Below are 20,037 nucleotides of genomic sequence, written 5' to 3' on the forward strand. Positions count from 1 at the left end.
ATATACATCATTTCTATTTCATTTTGTTTTCTCAATGAACATTTCTTCCTCCCACAGATCTCAATTCCAGTTTATTTCCTCCTCCTTTGTTCCAGGTTTGGACTTCACTCAGGCAAGCATCTACAAGGGGGAGAGTTTATGAGTTTATGATCTCCGACAGACAGGCTGTGAAAGAACTGGTTCAGGAGTCAGCAAGTTGAAGGTCAGCAGCCGAAGGAGGCAACACTCGCAGCCTCCGCATCTTCTCGCTGAAAATTTCCAACTCCCGCCTGCCCACCACGACTCACTTTCGCTTTCACTCACACAGTTTTAGTCCACCTCACTGAGGCAGCACGGTAACTTTACATCGGGTAATAAAAAAACCAACATGTAAATAAATGTAAACATTTCATCACTTGTAATGGAAAAATGGGTTAAAAATTCCCACAATTGTTCAACCTTTTCTTTTTGGAACTATTCAGTTCAGTTGCTGGAAGATAGGGCAGGGTAAAAGTTGCAGGACCCGATTGTAAGATTTTCCAATGGGCAGGGCAAAGCTAAGTCAATTTGCTTATCCATGCACACGTGGGCGGGGGATACACCCCACCACAGCATGACTAGTTTTGAAGATACAGGATTGTAGTAGCATAATGATACTGAAATGGCAGGTTTCTCAGTACTGAGATCTGCTGTTTGGTCTCCTGCTAATGTCAATCACAGGACTTGGGAACGGGAGGAAAAAGAGCGACAGTCAGCACCTCATACACACGAGAGCCTCCCATCAAAATTCTCTCTGTCAGGAAGTAGATATTTTAGAAACTGTGATTTTTGCATTAATTCTTAACCAGGCTAGCCTATCATTAGAGCTTCATGCAATCAAGAGGCCCATGTAGATAAGTCTGAACGCTGTTCAGAAAAGAAAAATGTGATGATTCAGTAAAGTTTAACTTGTCAAATTCGAGATGCAATGGGGTCGAATTTTCGGTCAAACTGTTTGAACTCAAGTGTTAGAAATGAGAATGCAGAGACGATAAAACATACCGTAAGCTTGGATCCGAGCTCCCAAGGTTCAGAAGTGCTATGTTCAGCAGTGTTCCTGGAACATCCTTTGGTCGTATTTTAGTGTGCTGTGGGATAGAGTCTGGTTGTGACAATTCCCAACGCGTCCTTATATGGATAATAGATTGCACTATTGCCTCACATTCTTGGTGCATGAATGTCAGTGGTGTGCCTTGATTGGCAATAGTTAATGTGAACTGGCTTTCATCTACCAGACAGATTTCCTCAATTTCTGAAGCGTAGTAAATGTCATTCAGAAACACAGACTGGCCAAGGACCCGTGTCCGCTCCGCTGACGTCACCTGAACCGCTGTGGATCCCACCTAATTTAAAAGAAAAAAAAGTGTAGATAAAACTCACAGGACTACATACAATGCAAGATACAGTGTTAACACATTTATTTTAAACAGTATTATTTCTCGATAGAGTTGCAATAAAACTCTGTCAGCTGTCTACTAAAGACCACTTCATCATAATGATAAACAGAAATATTGAGGGGAGGGAGAAAGCATTGAGTTTCTCAGTTGATCACAACAGCCAAGACCCTTCTGAGATGGTCAACGGCAGATGCTATTTAAGACAAGTATTACAGTTGTCATAAAGCTCAACTAATTTGGCTCTAATGCTGCCATCCACCACCATGCTGCCTCTTCAAACCAAGAGGATTGGAACATCTGGAACCTTGGGGCAGTAGCCATATCAGTGACACTCTAATCCATCTACAGCAGGTGTAATTTTGCACACTAGTACTGGCCAGGCATCTGCAGTAGAGATGGTACACTATTCATATAAATGATCTGGATTCAGAAACTCAATGCAAAGTGGTTTTGGTGCTGCGGGTTTAAGCCAGGACACCAGGAGAAAGCACCCAATCGTCTTCGAATAGCGTTGTGGAAAATTAAATGTCTCCCTGTGCAGGGACATGGGCTCTCAGTTGAACATCTCACCCATAAAGTAGCACCGCTGACTTAACCTAGTTTGTGAACTCGGATCCTGGAGTGTTACTTGAAGACACAAGTTTCTAACTCAGAGGTTAGAGTGCTATTAACTGAATCAAGCTGATGTATAGTAACCCGCTTTCACTCCACATAAGTAAAACTAAATACTATCTTCCTTTGCTTTCATCTTGCGTATTGTTTTTACTGCACGTACCCATGTTATATTTCCCATGTCCAATGATGTCAAGACCCCATCATGTAACTCATTGGGGTGGGGCAACAATTATCATTGTTGCTACATAGTTAATTTTTTTAACAAGATTTTTTAAACTACAATACTCTCAAGGATTCAGAAAGTCCTGCTTTAGAATTAAAAAACCCGACAAAGCTTGAAATATGCCGGATGACCAACAATTTTACAGTTCCTCCCATATTCAACAATGAAGAGTTCACTGGCATTTTGCTTCTGGATTTTCCACCCACTCTAGGTCCCACTTGAACAGTTTGGAATTTCTGCAGTCCCACTGATCTTAGTACAACACCATCTGACTTCAGATACTTGGGACCAAATCCTACTGGCAAAGCAGTTTATAGATTTTTTGAAGGAAGAATTCCCCACCTTGATGGAGACTTTAGTGTCTTTGTGAGCCAATTTTAGAGCATTGTGAAATACTTTCAGATCCTCCTCTAGAGCCAGAGTGGCAGCAGGAAGCTTCTGATGATCTGGCTCAATGTGTTCCACAAGTTTCCCAGGCGAGTCAATGAAGATCAATTTTTTACTTCCCTTAAGTCCGGTTAGAAGCCGTTCGTGATATTTTGTGTATTCTCTGACCCAAGAGTTACAGTTGTAGATGTAGACCGCAGCCACATTCTCGTAGGCGGCCCCAGGAAAAACCACGAACCATTTGGAGAGGAAGTCCGTTTTGAAGCGATTGCTAGGTCCTGCGTGGGTAAGGTCCACAACAATCTCGTATGGCTTGGCATAATATGGCTTCAGAGTTAGGAGCACGTGATAAATGAGCAAATCACCGTTTATCTGTCCAGTCTTGAACCTGTGTTGGGGAAAGTGAAAAGCTCGAGTTATTCCTCATTACATTAAATTAATTTCCAAGGTGAACTGGGAAGTCCCTTGCACACCAGACCTATACCAAAGGTTACACTCCCACACTTCCAATTTTCAGGCACAGCTAATGAGTCATTCATTCAGATTTGTGAATGTCCATAATCTTTCCTACAGGGGATGGGTGGGGGTGGGGGAGAGAAGAGCAGCTCGGGGGGGCAGAAATGTACCTTTTTGCTCCAAAGAGCAATAGCCATGAGCATGTAGGCTCCTGGGGTATCTTTCTCCACTGGCTGAGAAGACATGGGATTGGAGAGGGATGGAAACGCCCATTATTGCAGCTGTGTTAAAGTAGTGTTAACTAAATAAAAGATCATCCTTTATTGGATATATTGACACAAGAGGTAGGCACATGGACAGAGAAGTGAGGTGGCAATCAGCAGTGTTCACAAATAGGAATTCAATTTGAACGATTCCAAATTAATCTTTGCGTTTACATTGCACCTCATCACACCTTTAGAAACGTCCCAATACTCTTCACATACAACAAATTACTTTGAAGCACACTCATGCGAGTGAACATGACAACCCTTTTGTGAGATCAGTAGCTATCTCTGGCAATGTTGGTTGAGAGGAATATTGGTCAGAGCAGGAGACTAATGCATCTTGCAGCGCCATGCGATCTTAAACATTCACCTCAACTAACAGAAAAGTAAACTGGATCGCAGGTTAATGTCTCATCCAAAGACATTATACAACGTAATGATCCTTGTGCTAGCACTAGGTCATGCGTTAAGCTGGGCTCAGTTGGTAACATTCGGGACTGAGTCAAAGTTGTGGTTTCAAGCCAGCTTCCAGCACACGGGAATGATATTCCAGTGAAGTTTCTGAGTAAGTGATGCATCGTCAATTGTCTTTCAGAAGAGATGTTAAACCAAGCTCTCGCCCACGAGTTTGAGGTGCATGTAAAAGATCCCACAGCACTATTCAATTAGGAGCAAGGAAGTTTTCCCTCTGCCCTGGCCAACATTTATCTCTCCTCTGCCACCACCATCAAAACAGAATATCTGGTCATTTATCTAATTTTCTCTTTGTGGGATCTTACTGTGTGTGAATTGACTGTCATGCTCGTCTATACAGCAATGGTGACTATGTTTAGAAATCATTCATTCAATCGGCTGTGAAGTTCTTTGGGATGCCCTGAGCACATGAAAGTGCTATATAAATGCAAACTCTTTCTGTGCAGCTGCATTTGAGAGTGGGACACAACACAGGGTCACCAAGATAAGTTGCCAACTGTTTGAAATACAAAGTCATTCGAGTTCTACTGATGTTTGTTGGACTGTAAGCTTTAATACTTCACATTGTCTCCCATTGCAGTATTGGTTTTTTTTGTGGTATGTTACACTTCCAAGCCAGAAAACTAAAATGTCAACCACCTGGAACCTTTGATGTCTAATTGTACCAACCGATTTAATGCACAGATCCGAGCTTCCCTGTCCATCAACGGTTGCTCCTGGTGATTGACTAAACGGAGAATCAGAAATAAAGAGCAGGGCATGGATCTATTCACTGCCACACATTTGGCTATCTTTGGCTGTAAAGCACCTTGGAATGTCCTGAAAGGCACTGTTTAAATGCAAGTTTCTGCTTTCTTCCATCTATAACTCCAGCGATCTTTATGACATGACATAGGGGGCAATTTTCTCAGCCCCGAGGAGATGGGTTTGGAGGCAGGACTGCCAGGAAAATGGCAGAATTTGGGGGCGGGTGGCAAACCCGTCTCCATGCCATCTTCCCAGGAGGCAGAAAATAGGATTATCTCCTTTTTGCCCTCAAGTGCGGGCTTCCAGACGGCTCCAAAACCCGCCAGCTCAGCGAGGCGAGTAGGGGGTCTGCGGGAGGTGCAAAAGTGTGGTGTGAAGTTGAGTGAAGGGTGCAAGACTGTAGAGGTGAGTATCTGAGGTAAGTCTCTGAGGTAAGTCCTAAGTGTTATTGAAAGTGTACTTACCTTCGTTTCTTCCTGCAGGCTTCAGTCGGTTTCTATACGGAGAGTCTCGCACCTCCGTGTTGCAGCTGAGAGATGTCCGTTGCATTCTCATATGCAACAAACATCTCAATTCTGTAAAAGAAAGGTTGATGAGGTCTTGTATGCAAGTCCTCATCAAACTGCAGAGAATGTCACTGTTTGACAGCTTCACAGAGCTGTCAAACAATGACAATTCATCTATCAAAATTTTTGACAGATGACACGTCATACGTTGACGTGCTCTGCAACCGGCTTTCCCTGAATTGGCCTGCTAAGCCCGCTGGCCCAGCTGAACAAGATCAATCAAGGGAAAATAGCGTGGGTTGGCCAGAACTTGGACAGCGGGACTGAAACCTGACGAGCAGCAGTCGCGCCTCCATTCAGAAAATCACCCCCAAAGTTTTGTCTTCTGTAAGGACCAATTCCAGGTTTTGCATTGACTCACAGAGTTAATGAAAATTAGTATATTTTTGCTCCTATTGCCACTGCTACATTGCACTTGCTGGTGCAGTGCTGACTGCTTTTGTTGCAAGTGGGGGGGGGGGGGGGGGGGGGTGGGGAGGTGTACTTATACAACCCAATCAATTGGTACGAAGTGGGTGATGGTAGAGTTCAGTGCATGCACACTCAAACATATGTACATTGATACCCTCTGGCCTTGAATGACTGTCAGAAAATTATCGTGTCAACTATTTCCAACCACTCCAAAAAATACTAGAATGGTGGCACAGGAAGTCACCCAAGCTAAACGAGTGGGTTTTTCCCACTGACAGCAGTATGAATTAAATAGGTGAGATCACCTCTTACAGCTAGTCTTGCTTACACTGCCAAGCACTGGCAGTGTTATGCTACACAGATTTGATGAATATCTTGGCAAACTGCTCCAAGGTACCTTCAAAAATAAAATCAACGCACAGAAGACATCAACTTTTGGGAGCCATTTAGAGACTTTAGGCAAAAGAAAAATCACACTGCATGCATTTCAATAACACGTGAATCAATATGATCCATCATTGTGGAACTGCAAGTCCACAATCTGAGGGCAGTAAAAGGCACCTGCCTTTGGTGCATGATATGGAGGACCAGTGCCCAGAAATAAATGGTCAGTCTACTGCCAAGCCACTGAAAGCAAACGCAAGTGATTTGGGTTTATTTCAGTAATACAGGAAACTTTCTGGTATCCGGCACGGACTGGACCGAGCTGGTGCCGGTCTATCAACATTGCCGGAGAATCGAGCGCGCTATAGTTAAAACATACGGGGCTTCTGAGCTCCGTATCTAGCAACAAACCTTGTTGCTTAGCAACAGCTTCAAAACAATCAGCACAGCTTGCAAGCATCTCTGTAGCTTAGCAACAGCTTCAGTTAGACGCTTGCACAGCCAGAAATGAGTAAAAAAAAAAACTAAAAGTAAACAAAGTTATCTGAACCGACTCCTGAATTTTGCCGGTTAACCGACATTTCCGGTTATTTAGTGGCCGGTTAATCGAAAGTTTCCTGTACAATGCAACAGTTTTGGTTTGGGACAAGAATGGCACTCACACACTGGGGTCGAGGGTCTACGCGGGTTGCTTTCCTTCACAGGAACACAGAATGTGGCAGCACACAAACAGGACATTTAGCTCATGAGGTTTCTGCTCCTGCTTCGCTCCTTGAGCCACGTAACCTAATCCCATTTTCTGCTTGCTCCTCGTACTTTTTCAATTCCTCTTTCAAGCAGCTATCTAACTCCCTCTTAAAAGAATTTATGAGCTCTGCTTTAACAACCGTTTGTGGCATTCCATTTCTAGCACATCACATTTCTAACCACCCTTGGTGTACAGCCATTTTTTCTAATGTCCTCGTTGATTCTTTATCTTAAATTTGTCCTCTTCATGGTTTTTGGATTTGTGAAGCAGCACAGGTGCATAAGCACATAAGAATTAGGAGCAGATGTAGGCCATACGGCCCCTCGAGCCTGCTCCGCCATTCAATAAGATCATGGCTAATCTTCTACCTCAACTCCAGTTTCCCGCTTGATCTCCCAATCCCTCGATTCCCCATGAATCCAAAAATATATCCATCTCGGCCTTGAACATACTCAACAACTGAGCATCCACAGCCCTTTGGGGTAGAGTATTCCAAAGATCACAACTCTCTGAAGAAATTACTCCTCATCTCAGTCTTAAATGGCTGACCCCTTATCCTGAGACTGTGCCCCCTAGTTATAGACTCTCCAGCTAGGGAAAACAACTTCTCAGCATCTAGCCTGTCGATCACACCCCCCCCCCCCGCTCCAAGGTCAATGCCTTTCTGCAACCTTAATGGCAGTAAAAGCTTTTTCTTTAAATTATAATAAACTTGCAAATTTAATGAAAGTGAAACTCTGAAGACCATCATAACCAGCAGAGCTACCATTTTAGAGGCTGTTCCAGAGAATTTCCACCCTGGTACGATATTAAAGTACACAGTAACATTGGGGAAGACCTACATATTTGAAGACACCAAGCCCATTTCAATTTTGCCAGAAAGAATGAATTTTCTTTATAGTCGATTCATATCAATGTTCCTTTTGCTTCTTGGCTGAATCCAGTAACTGGCTCTCGGTGACAAAGGTCAGAAGGCTAGATGTGGCTTTTACCGGCCATCTCCCACCCGCACCTTTTGTGCTGTCCATTCCTACAAATTTCCATTCTGGCCAAGGCCAGACATTCGAAATGCTGACTCATCTTTCTTTCACATTTAGTGTATTTGCAGCATTTTCTATTTTTATTGCCTCTGTCACTCCTCCCACCTTCTCCCCAAACACAAAAAAACCTCTTGCATTTGCAGCTCGTGCAGGGGAATTTTTTTTCCCCAATCAGAAGTTTAAGTCATTTTTAAAACGCCAAGGAGTTCTATTTAGAAAGTGCACGTGCCGAGTAGGAAATGTGCTAATCCTTTGTGGTCCATCAACGTCATCAGTATTGAATGTAGTGGGGCAACGTATTCACAGAAGGGATTAGGCAAAGAGTTTCTCGATCACAATCTGCTCCATCATCAGTAAAGTCATTATCTTGAAAAACAACTTCGGAGTGCACTTCACCCACACTGATTAGAAAAAAAGTTTGATTAGAAGACCAGGAGCTGTCTGGAGGTAGGTTACAGCTGTTGTGTTTCACTGGGTTAATGAACGTTTGATGCATTCATTCTCACAACGAGACCTTTGGTTTAGCAGAGAATGCAAGAACAGTATTTTTTTTTTTGATTAACGGTAAATATTGACATCTCAGCTTTTGGACGGTTTCGACATGTTTATTTCAATTTTGCACAACTGGAGGAAACTGGTCGTTTTTAAACTCTCTGTACTTGATTTGTTCAATAGTTCAGAAAACTTCCAGCATCGAACTGGAGTGTAACGGAACAGGCATGGCAAACTGTTTGGAGAATGTGAGAAGGTTTATTAGTGAGAAAGAAAAAAAACTGAAAGGGCAGCTCACCCTGGTTGTATTGTTACCTCCTTACTAGCTGATCAGAGAGCCTGTAGCTTGGGGAAGGGGAAGGATTGGAGCAGAAATAGGGAAACATAGCTCGGTCATTTCCTGGGACAGTGGTCAAGCTCTGTTTTAAAGGGAATTATTATTTTTTTTTTTTAAACTCCCTCGTTGAGCTCCTCTGTCCCACAAAACCTTCCTGACCAGGAGTGTGGATGGTCTGCTCCTACATCAAATGCTCTAATGTTGCCAGTCATGAACAGGAGCATCCCTAGGCGATTGTCCCTGCAACTTTTCTCTTTGTTCGGAAGAGAAACAGCAGATCGTCCCCTCGCATTTCTTCCACAGATAGGGAATTCAAGTGAAGCAGCACCGACGTGGTTTAACGTTTTGCTGAAAATAACAAAATTCTCACTGTTGTTGTGTCTATAACAGTCAGCTCTTAGATGTCCATCAAGGTCTGGGAAACTAAGAAAGTGATGGAGTTAGTACAGCAGCTGCTGTGCCAAGTGTTACAATATCCACAAGGTTACACAGCACTGTTATCCTGGATTTCATTCTTCACATTTATTTTGTCCAAGTAACTTAGTTCAGGTATGGTCTAAACAAGGAATCTATATTTAAAATTTACAAAACCATAACTATGATTTAATTCTCCATTAATACAAAAGCAAAATACTACAGATGCTGGAAATCTGAAATAAAAACAGAATTTGCTGGGAATACTCAGCAGGTCAGGCAGCATGTGAAGAGAGAGAAACAGGGTTAACGTTTCAGGTCGATGACCTTTCCTCAGAACTGGAAATAGTTAGCGATAACAGATTTTAAGTGCAGGGGCAGAGAAAGGGAGGAAAGAACAAAAGGGAAGGTCTGTGATAGGGTGGAAGGCAGGAGAGATTAAAAGACAAAAGGGATGATGGTGCAAAGCTAAAGGAGATGGTCATGGGACAAGTTAAGAAACAAAAGATGGGTCTAGAAGAGTGTAAATGGAATGGCAGAATCATCAACAGCTGCCATGTGAAAAAATAGGGGCAGAGGTTATGGTCTGAAATTGTTGAACTCAATGTTGAGTCCAGAAGACTGTAAAGTGCCTAATCGAAAGATAAGGTGCTGTTCCTCGAGCTTACATTGAGCTTCATTGGATCAGTGTAAGAGGCTGAGGACAGAGAGGTCAGAGTGGGAGTGGAGCGGAGAATTAAAGTGACAGGCGGCCGGAAGCTCGGGGTCAAGCTTACGGACTGAATGGAGGTGTTCCGCAAAGCAGTCACCCAATCTGCGTTTGGTCTCCCAAATGTAGAGGGGACTGCATCGTGAGCAGCAAATACAGTATACTAGATTGAAAGAAGTACAAGTAAGTCATTGTTTCACCTGGAAGGAGTGTTTGGGGCCCTGGACAGTGGGAAGGGAGGAGGTAAAAAGGGCAGGGGTTGCATCTCCTGCGGTTGCACGGGAAGGTGCCATGGGAAGGGGCGGGGGTGTTCTCACATTGAACAACTTCTCCTTTGAAACTACTCACTTCCTCCAAATTACAAGTGTTGCTATGGGAACCCGCATGGGTCCTAGCTATGCCTGCCTTTTCGTGGGACGTGGAACATTCTTTGCTCCAGTCCTACTCAGGTCCCCCCCCTCACCTCTTTTTCCAGTACATTGATGACTGTATTGGTGCCGTTTCCTGCTCTCGCCCTGATCTAGAAAATTTCATTCACTTTGCTTCCACTTTCCACCATTCCCTCACCTTCACATGGTCCATCTCCGACTCTCCTCTTCCTCGACTTCTCGGTCTCCATTTCTGATGATAGACCATCGACAAACATCCACTATAAGCTCACTGACTCCCAGAGCTACCTGGATGACACTTCCTCCCACCCCACTTCCTGTAAGGACTTTATTCCATTCTCCCAGTTTCTCTGTCGCATCTGTTCTGATTATGACATCTTCCATACGTGTGCTTCAGATATATCTTCCATTTCCCGCACTTCTGCTCTCACCCCTTCCTCTCCCTCTCAGAACCATGATGGGGTTCCCCTTGTCCTCACCTTACACCCCACCAGCCTCCACATTCAACAGATCATCCTCTGCCATTTCCAGCACATCCAGCGTGATCCCACCACCAAACACTTCTTTCCCCCTCCCCTCTCAGCATTTCAAAGGGACGTCTCCCTCCGTGACACCCTGTTCTCTCCTCAATTACCCCCTCCCTTTCCCATGGCACCTTTCCGTGCAAGCGCAGGAGATGCAACACCTGCCCTTTAATCTCCTCCCTTCCCACTGTCCAGGGTCACAAACACTCCTTCTAGGTGAAACAATGATTTACTTGTACTTCTTTCAATTTAGTATACTGTATTCACTGCTCACGATGCAGTCTCCTCTACATTGGGGAGACCAAACGCAGATTGGGTGACCGCTTTGCAGAACACCTCCGCTCAATCCGTAAGCATGACCCCGAGTTTCCGGTCACCTGTCACTTCAATTCTCTGCTCCACTCCCACTCTGACCTCTCTGCCTTCAGCCTCTTACACTGTTCCAACGAAGCTCAATGTAAGCTCGGGGAAGAGCAACTCATCTTTCTATTTGGCACTTTACAGCCTTCTGGACTCAACATCAAGTTCAACAATTTCAGACCATAACCTCTGCCCCAATTTTTCACATGGCAGCTGTTGATTCTACCCTTCCCATTTACACCTCTTCTAGACTCATCTTTTGTTTCTTTACTTGTTCCATTATCATCTCCTTTTGTGTTGTACTATCATCTTTTTTGTCATTTAATCTCTCCTGCCTTCCACCTCATCACTTTTGTTCTTTCCTCCCCTTTCCCTGCCTCTTGCACTTGCTGAAAATCTGCTACATCTCTAACTTTTTCCAGTTCTGACGAAAGGTCATCGGCCTGAAACGTTCACCCGGTTTCTTTCTCGACAGATGCTGCCTGACCCGCTGAGTATGTTTTTATTTAATTTTCCGTGTTTGTTCAATTTTGAAAGCATTTTCTGTTTTGTGTAACGCACAGCTGTTGACTTTAACAAACCAGCTAAAGTATCCATTGTTACAGTATGACGTACACAGGTCAGCAAATTTTGACTTGCACATTTCGAGTTACTTTAAAAAAAACGTTGCCATCATTGATAGGAAGTTTGCCGGTGGTGATCGGTGTCTGTATCAGACATCTCAGTCAGATACAGAATAATGCTGCTCCTATTCTGTCCCAATCCCTATTGCACCAGTACAAAATTTCCACTGGTGCTACAATTAGAGCTAATTTATGGACAGCTTTGTGCCATGCTCCTCCAGTCACTGGGTTGAGGTGGTGCCAAATTCCATTATGGATTTGCCTTGGTCAATAGAGGCAGTCATAAAATCACATGGCAAAGGTCATTTGACACATCTCACATGTGCTGGCCCGCTGAAGGAGCTGCCCACTTCGCCCCAATCCAGTGTCCTTCTCTCATATCCTATAAAATTCTTTGGGGGAAAAAATTCAGTTGTTTGTGCCTCCAGTTAGTGCCTTAAGAGGGCGCTAATGGGGCGCAAAGCAACTAGCGCCTGGGCACGGCGATGTTTGCACCGCTCGCAAAATTAACTAGACATTTTTCAGCGGCGCTAAACACTACCGCCACGATCTCCTGCGCCGGCAGATCGTGACGTCAGTTGAGTGTGCAACGCCCCGGACCGGATATTGAGTGGCTCCCCCTGCCTTGCCGCCTGCCGCTAGCAACGACAGGTTGAGGGGAGCGTTTTGCTGTCAGAAAGGGAGTGTGGGAGCGCTATTAAAGGCGACCGCTTCCTGCCTTTTTTTGTCAGTGACATTTTTGCACCATGCATTCTGAGAGAGAGAGAGAGAGAGAGAGAGAGAGACACACACACACTCTTCTGGAGAGATTCAACGCTGTGTGAAGGAGTTTTGAGTACTGATCAGCACTTTGCAGGTTTATTTTGATTTGCCCTTCCTTGCTTCGCCAACGCTCTGGAGGTAGCGCCTCGCTCCTCGGCCTTAGCGCCTGAAGACAGGTGTGAAGCGTCTGATTTAGCGCTCCAATCACCTCCAGGGCAATAAAAGCCAAGTTTGCTGTCGGAGGCGATAATTAGCGCCAGGCGCTAAACTTTGTGCACGGCCGATAATGGCGCCCCAAACGGGGCGATACTGAATTTTTCCCCCATTATCCCTTTTAAAAGCGATTATGGATTCTTCTTCACCACTGCTTCTGATAGGGCCTTACATACTCTAATATCACTTTGTGCAAGAACATTTCACCTAACCTCTCCCTTCGTTGTTAAATTTATGCCCCAAAAAACTGCAGATGCTGGAAAGCCAACACAAAAACAGAACATGCTGGAAACCGTCAAGCAGCTCAGTCTTCACAGATGCCAAGTGTTTCCAGCATTTTCGGTTTTGAATTCATACCCTCTAGTACTGACTCACCAAACAGTGGAATACTTTTTTCTAATTAACGTCACCAAAAACCCTTGGTAACTATGGACAGCATCGTCAGATTTAAACTTCATCAACATAAATCTCCCACTTTTAAAGATTCATCCACCTGAAGGCTTAAATCTCTTTACGCCTCCACTTTTCTGAAGTTACCATTTAGTCCATACTACTTATTCCCAAAATGCATCACCTCATATTCGCCACATCAAATCTCATTTTACATCTATCTGCCCAATTTACTAACCTAGATCATTGTGAAATGGTTGAGCTGTCCTCTTGACGGTTAACCACGGTCCCTACTTTTGTGTCATCTGCAAACTTTTGTCTCATCCCTAATTCAACTGTCATGATACATTACAACTCAAGGGTATATTCAGTGGAGTGCACAAAAATATATTCACACACAGAACAATGTGGAGCCTCATTCAAATTAAAATTGTTCAGTAATACACATCAACAAACTAAAGCTCACCTGTCGTCATCACCTTATGACAATACTACCAGTCTTCAAATGCAATGCAATCTGAACTCCGGCGAAAGTAAAGTGGCATAGATCTCTATTACCCCCACCCCACTCCCTCAATGGCTTAGAGAAAAGAAGGACTAGGTGAAACACTAAACCATAGAGGAAAAAGAAAAGTTGGCAGTCTGTGCCACAGCAAGAGTGCTACAGTTAGCTGCAGTGCCCCCAAGCATGGAAGGGAGGGGGGAGAAAAGAAAAATCAGCCAATATTGCTATTTTTAATGGGTTATGTGGAAGAGCAGAGGGATTTGAGGGTGCAAGTTCACAAGACATTAAAAACAGCATCTCAAGTGGATAAACTATTAAAAAAAAGCTAATGGAATACAGGAAACTTTGGTTTATCCGGAGGTTAACTGTCCGGAATGCTCGATCCACCGGCAAAATTCAGGAGTTGGTTCAGTAAGTTTTTTTTTCTTTGCTTTGCTTTTTTTCCCCCCACCAGTCAGGCTCTGCAAGGTCCAGCTAAAGCTGTTGCTAAGCTACAGAGACGCTTGCAAGGTACGGCCGACTGTTTAGAAGCTGTTGGGTTTGTTGCCAGATACGGAGCTCCGTATGTTTCAACATTAGCGCTGGTTTGTCCGGCAGTTTTGATGGGACGGCAACAGCTCGGTCCCGTCGGTGCCAGATAGCACAAAGTTTCCTGTACTGGGTTTTACAGCAAGAAGTTAAAGAAGTAGGCATTATATGAACTTGTAAAAATAGGTTAGATAGGTGGTTGAAGGAGAGGCAGATCAACATACATGGGAACATGCGATTAGGATGACAGTTTGTGTGGAGGACTACATTACAACAGTGACTACATTTCAAAAGTTCTTCATTGGCTGTAAAGTGCCATGGGACGTTCTGGGGTCGTGAAAGGTACTATATAAATGCAAGCCTTTCTTTTAATTCCACGCTATCTATTGACCCCTGCAGGCAAGTGGGCTCTGGGTGATAACATTGGGTATGGTTGCGAGGCGTGGTGACACTCACTATTGTCACACAAGAAGAATGGCGCTTGGGCAATGTCCCAGGCAATGGTGCCTGAAGAACATATCCCAGCAGTAGTCACTCCCTGAAGGAAAGGAGGGTGGGGGAGGAGAATTGGAAAAGGAAAATAAAGCAGCTCTTACAGACTGAAGATACTTTAAGGCTGTCCAACACTCAATGAATGCAGTCCTCAAGCTCACAGAACTGTCACAACTTTCCAAATTGAGAAAGGACGCGACTGCTGCCAACGAAGTTGAAGCACTTGCGCACGAGCAATGTGTGTTTTCTTTCGGCTGTTCGCTAACTGAAAAGAAACTGTTGTCGCCATTACAAAGAAAACACTTCGAGAGAGAAAGGAGGGGGGAGGGGGTGAAAAGAGATCGCTGCTGCCGAACACAGCCACATCAGGAAATGAAAATCTGTGCCAGCAAAACACAGTAAACATCAATTTTTATTAATTTTCTTATCCTTTCCCTTCATACGCAGCTCGCGCTCTATACAAATTAAATCTCCGCAACCCTCCCCCCACGAAAATATCATACATTAACACTTAAACCAACCCGCACTATTATACATTATTAAACCAACCCAGAGTCCATAGATTTATGGCATGCGATATAACTATATTATGCATTCATACTTAAGTGTCAACTGTGGCTCAGCTGGTAGCACACTCGCCTCAGAGTCAGAAGGTTGTGGGTTCAAGTCCCACTCCAGGGACTTGGGCATATAATCTAGGCTGACACTCCAGTGCAGCGCTGCACTGTTGGAGGTGCCGTCTTTCGGATGAGACGTTAAACCGAGGTCCGGTCTGCCCTCTCAGGTGGATGCAAAAGATCCCATGGCCACTATTTCGAAGAGGAGCAGGGGAGTTATCCCCGGTGTCCTGGCCAATATTTATCCCTCAAAAAACAGATTATCTGGTCATTATCACATTGCTGTTTGTGGGATCTTGCTGTGCGCAAAGTGGCTGCCGCTTTTCCCACATTACAACAGTGACTGCACTTCAAAAGTACTTCACTGGCTGTAAAGTGTTTTGAGACGTCCGGTGGTCGTGAAAGGCGCTATATAAATGCAAGTCTTTCTTAAACCACCACAGATTTATGCGCAGAACACTCCGATTGAAAAATGATCATTTAAAAACATTTTTAAAAAGGAATTTAAGATTTCAGATTAAAAATTTCCCCCCAAAAGCACTCTCCTTGAAACAGTGCTCAGCCCCATTTGAAGAGAATATGGTTCAACCACTCAGCACATTATAGCCTGTGGTTATATACGAGAACTGAGACCGTTCCAACCAGTCATGGATTAGAGCGTTGCCCCTCAGGCTCTTCAATGGTTTGACGACTTTATTCAGCAAGTGCTTGTGCTCGATCAACCAGGGAGGTCACAGCTTCTGGCGAGTAGCTGATCTTAGCGAGGGTGACTAACTTGGCCTCAGAGTCTGGTGAGGTGGGTAGAATCCTGCCCAGATTTCCATTTGTACCCAGTGAACCCCTGCTCAAAGTCTGTAGGCTCACACACAAATAGCAGACACTGTCATTCCTTGCTGGGGTGCAGGTGCCTTGATCATCAAGAGGGTGGGGTGGGGGACAAAACTGGCAAGAAAAAAAAAACTGCCCCTTCCAATTCTCAGCAATGTAAAAGTTGAGATTCTTTACACCCAGTCACTGGATGGAGTCTCTTCATCTATTCAAACAATCAAAAAATATAAAGTATGTTCACTTCACAGAATGCTACATGGAGAGACAAGATCAGAACAAATGGAATAGGATTGAAGCAAAAAGTCTTAAAAAGATATAAAAAAGCACTTGTATTTTGCTCACCCCAGCATGAGTTGCATAGTCAGTAGAGAGGGAGTAATTGGAGGGAAAAAACTGAGAGCCTGACTGGCTTAAGAATTAAACCGATTTCTTTGCTGCACTGTTCTAATGTTTATGTACGAAACATACACATGTACAAATCACAGCCTCTTTTTATATGATCCATTGACAGGTGAAGTCCCAGGAACAATGGGAAGATATATAAACAAACATTTCTTGGTGGCAGCTGGAATCTTGGCCCTCTTGTCTGCTGAGATCAAAGTCAACAGTGCGCTTACTGTTCCTACAACCACCGAGGAAGAATTCGTTACTGACGGTCCAGATATTCTTGCAACCACCGAGGGAGAATACGTTACCGATGGTCCAGATATTCTTGCAACCACCGAGGAAGAATACGTTACCGATGGTCCAGATATTCTTGCAACCACCGAGGAAGAATACGTTACCGATGGTCCAGATATTCTTGCAACCACCGAGGAAGAATACGTTACCGATGGTCCAGATATTCTTGCAACCACCGAGGAAGAATACGTTACTGACGGTTCAGATCTTCCTGCAACCACCGAGGAAGAATACGTTACTGACGGTCCAGATCTTCTTGCAACCACCGAGGAAGAATACGTTACTGACGGTCCAGATCTTCTTGCAACCGAGGAAGAATACGTTACCGATGGTCCAGATCTTCCTGCAACCACCGAGGAAGAATACGTTACCGACGGTCCAGATCTTCTTGCAACTACCGAGGAAGAATACGTTACTGACGGTCCAGATCTTCTTGCAACCACCGAGGAAGAATACGTTACCGACGGTCCAGATCTTCTTGCAACCACCAAGGAAGAATACGTTACTGACGGTCCAGATCTTCTTGCAACTACCGAGGAAGAATACATTACCGACGGTCCAGATCTTCTTGCAGCCACCGAGGAAGAACACGTTACTAATGGCACAAATCCTCCTTCAAAAACCATGGAAAAGGAATATACCACTGTTGGCGCAAATCCTTTTTCCAAAACTACCAAATACATTGGGAATTCTCTTGCAATTAAAAGCACAAAATGCAGAGACCTTTGGATTTTCTTAATCATAATAGGCATATTAACAGTCCTCTGTACCATCCTGTTAGTATCAACAATTGCCTTGGCCTATCAGGTGTCGGATTTCAAGACCAACCTGAAAAAGCGGCCGTCGAGAAGCAATTCTGACTTTGTTAAAACAGCCAGTCTCTGGTCTACTGGTCCCAGCCAACTGGCAGGTGAGCGAACAGAAACCAACGTCACGCTAGAGGAAGTCAGACCTCTGAAGGACGAGGAAGAAGCCAAGCCATCAAATGAATCAGAAAGAAAAGATGAAGTCCGGCTGACACAGAAAAGGCAGTAAACCGGACTGATCTCTGTAGACTCTAGTCACTGATCAGCCTTTTTTGTGCTGCTGTAGATGTTAATGCACCTAATTTGCCACATAAGTGCTCATTAGAACAATATTCAAACAAAAGAAATTCTCAGCAAAACAAGCGTTTTTTAATGTATATTTTTAACCACCCTTAAATTTTTTGGGGAAAGGGAAGAGCAGACAAGGTAGAAACGTAAATACCTTGGTCACCCAGTTAACAATTTAACAGATTCATTGTTACTCATCCACGTGTTCATTTAATCAATAACCCACTTATCTCAATCCTTAACCTGAATGCCTAGAGATCCACAACCATAGTGGAAGCACTTAGTCAATTATAACAGCTAGCTTGATCAGTGACAATTTATCTATCATGTTTTATTGAACTATTTAATGCATTATTATATTTTGGGTAAAAACTTTATTCTCCCCTACTTAAGCCCACAAACACGATCAGGAATAAGAACATGTAATTCAGGAATCTGCAAAATAAAGTATTATGTTAACAGAAATGAACGTAGGTCAGTCAGTTTAGGAGTCTTTCTTACTCAAACATACAACACTGACTTGCTAAGTACTCATTAAACTATCAGCTGTACAATTCATGAAATAAATGGTTGTTGAGAACTAACCAACCCAATTTTTGTTTAATCAAGTCCTTCAATATAACAGCAGGTTGTAAACAGCTACAATAATGTTTCCATTTAGTAGATACTTAATGGTTTTAAAAACATCTCTGTACCCGACTGCAGCCTTAACTGTCACACCAGAATTACTGAATGGAAATTGGAGGTGGGGTGAAAGAGGAGATAAGAAACTAGCACATCCACAAGCTACTGTCAGCTTCACAAATGATTCGATGAGTAACAGGATCTCAACAGGCATCATGGGTGACCAAATGTATGTTTTCAAGATTGTCGAGGGAAAGGACACGATCGCTTCAGGCAACTTGTTCATTATGGCGGGAGTTTCAAATACCAAGGGACTGTCATGTGAAATGTGTCCAAAGGGCAAGAGAATTGTGGAAGAAGTTATATGGAAAGGCCATTGAAAAAGACAGCATCAATGGGCTCAAGAGGTGCTTGCATACACATTCAATAAGCAAGATGGCAAGGCAGGCCAAGTTGGTCAATGTAAAATGGACAGGCTTATGGGACCTAATGGACTTTTCCTGTGAAATTTTCACTCCTTCAGGGGGAGACGAACACCAAATTGCACTGGAGTGAAGTAAAGAAAGAATTTGCATTTATTTGGAGCTTCAAGACATCACAAAGCGCTTGGTAGCTAATTAGGTATTTGTGAACTGTACTCACTGTCGTAATGTTGGGAAACAGTCTCTGGGGAGGCATCCACATCTTTCTAACTGAGCCAAGTGCTGTGCCAACTGAGCCATGGCTGACTCCATGGATTGATCATTGTTATATTGCGTTGCTTGGTCGCAATGTGTTCTACGTGCCATTTGGATTCATGGATGTTGTTCAACTCTTCATATTTGGGGAAGGGAGCAGGGTTGTGGACTGGAGAAAAAGGGGGCAATTTGCACAATGCGCGTCTGTCTGTAAAAAGAACACCTCAAACCCAAAATGTCCCCCCTAGGTGGTTAACCAAGCCTCCATTAGCTGCTCATCATCATCCACCAAGGTGTTCAGTAAATATCCAACTACAGCTGCGCTGAGTCACACATTCAAACTAACACTGTGAAAACTATATGATATACAACTCCACGATGGGGCTTAAAGAGCACCACCACTCAACAAAGGCTTCAAATACCCCTGAATTTCTCCCAACAAAACCAGAAAATGCTGGAAATACAGAACAGGCCAGTCAGCATCTGTAAAGAGAAGTTAACCTTTTGGATGTATACCCTGCATCAGAACTGAAAATTCAAATATCATTGCAGTAAAGCTGGGAGGAAAAAAATAGGGGGAATAAACCGATACTCAAATTACAGAGAGGGGAGTTGATGGGTTGAATGACCTGCAAACTGGTCATAGAAAGCTGGTAACAATGGAAATATGAAGTTTCTTCTCTCTCCACAGGTGCTGACTAACCTGTGTATGTTCAGCATTTTCCATTTTTATTTCAGTTTGCCACCATTTGCAGGTTTAAAAAAAACATTGCCCTGAATTTCTCAAACTCAAAAGATCCGAAATTTCTATAATCTTCTTCAGAGATATATTTTGGCATGTGTTCATCCCATATTTACCTCCCCAAACTGTGCCATGTTAAAAACTGCTGTGCATGTTTTCTTTTTTTTTAAAAATAGTAAAACAGATTACTTTCTTGCCTTCATTGTGTCTATTAGAAGAAAATGCATAAAGATTCATACCCAAGACAAATTTGCGTAGTACTCAAAACTAGGAGACACTTGATACTTTCACGACAGTAACGGAC

The 20,037-nt window shown here is 43.6% G+C and overlaps 2 protein-coding genes across 9 annotated transcripts in view; one reads left to right on the forward strand and one right to left on the reverse strand.

Annotated features, from left to right (window-relative positions):
• Positions 1 to 20,037, reverse strand: part of nf1a (neurofibromin 1a) — a 301,749-nt gene that overhangs the window by 67,007 nt on the left and 214,705 nt on the right. For all 8 annotated transcript variants that reach the window (XM_085964799.1, XM_085964798.1, XM_085964806.1 and 5 more), the window contains 2 exons: positions 2,596 to 3,028; positions 1,021 to 1,361 (listed from right to left, as the gene is read on the reverse strand). In XM_085964799.1, coding sequence (XP_085820925.1) covers positions 1,021 to 1,361; positions 2,596 to 3,028 — 774 coding nt within the window. The remainder of the gene's footprint in view (positions 1 to 1,020; positions 1,362 to 2,595; positions 3,029 to 20,037) is intronic.
• On the forward strand, positions 8,027 to 19,930 carry LOC147102405 (uncharacterized). The gene is made up of 2 exons (XM_085964796.1): positions 8,027 to 8,179; positions 16,427 to 19,930. Exon 2 carries the CDS (start codon positions 16,444 to 16,446, stop codon positions 17,629 to 17,631), a length of 1,188 nt encoding a protein of 395 aa, XP_085820922.1. The 5' UTR covers positions 8,027 to 8,179; positions 16,427 to 16,443; the 3' UTR covers positions 17,632 to 19,930.

This window comes from Somniosus microcephalus, chromosome 22 (assembly GCF_052327205.1).
Source record: "Somniosus microcephalus isolate GS21.2 chromosome 22, FLI_Smic_1.0, whole genome shotgun sequence".
NCBI classification, from domain to species: Eukaryota; Metazoa; Chordata; class Chondrichthyes; order Squaliformes; family Somniosidae; genus Somniosus; species Somniosus microcephalus.

What these genes read in the sequence shown, in the direction of transcription:
- LOC147102405 (XM_085964796.1), top strand. Translation starts at nt 16,444, where the DNA reads ATGGGAAGATATATAAACAAACATTTCTTGGTGGCAGCTGGAATCTTG.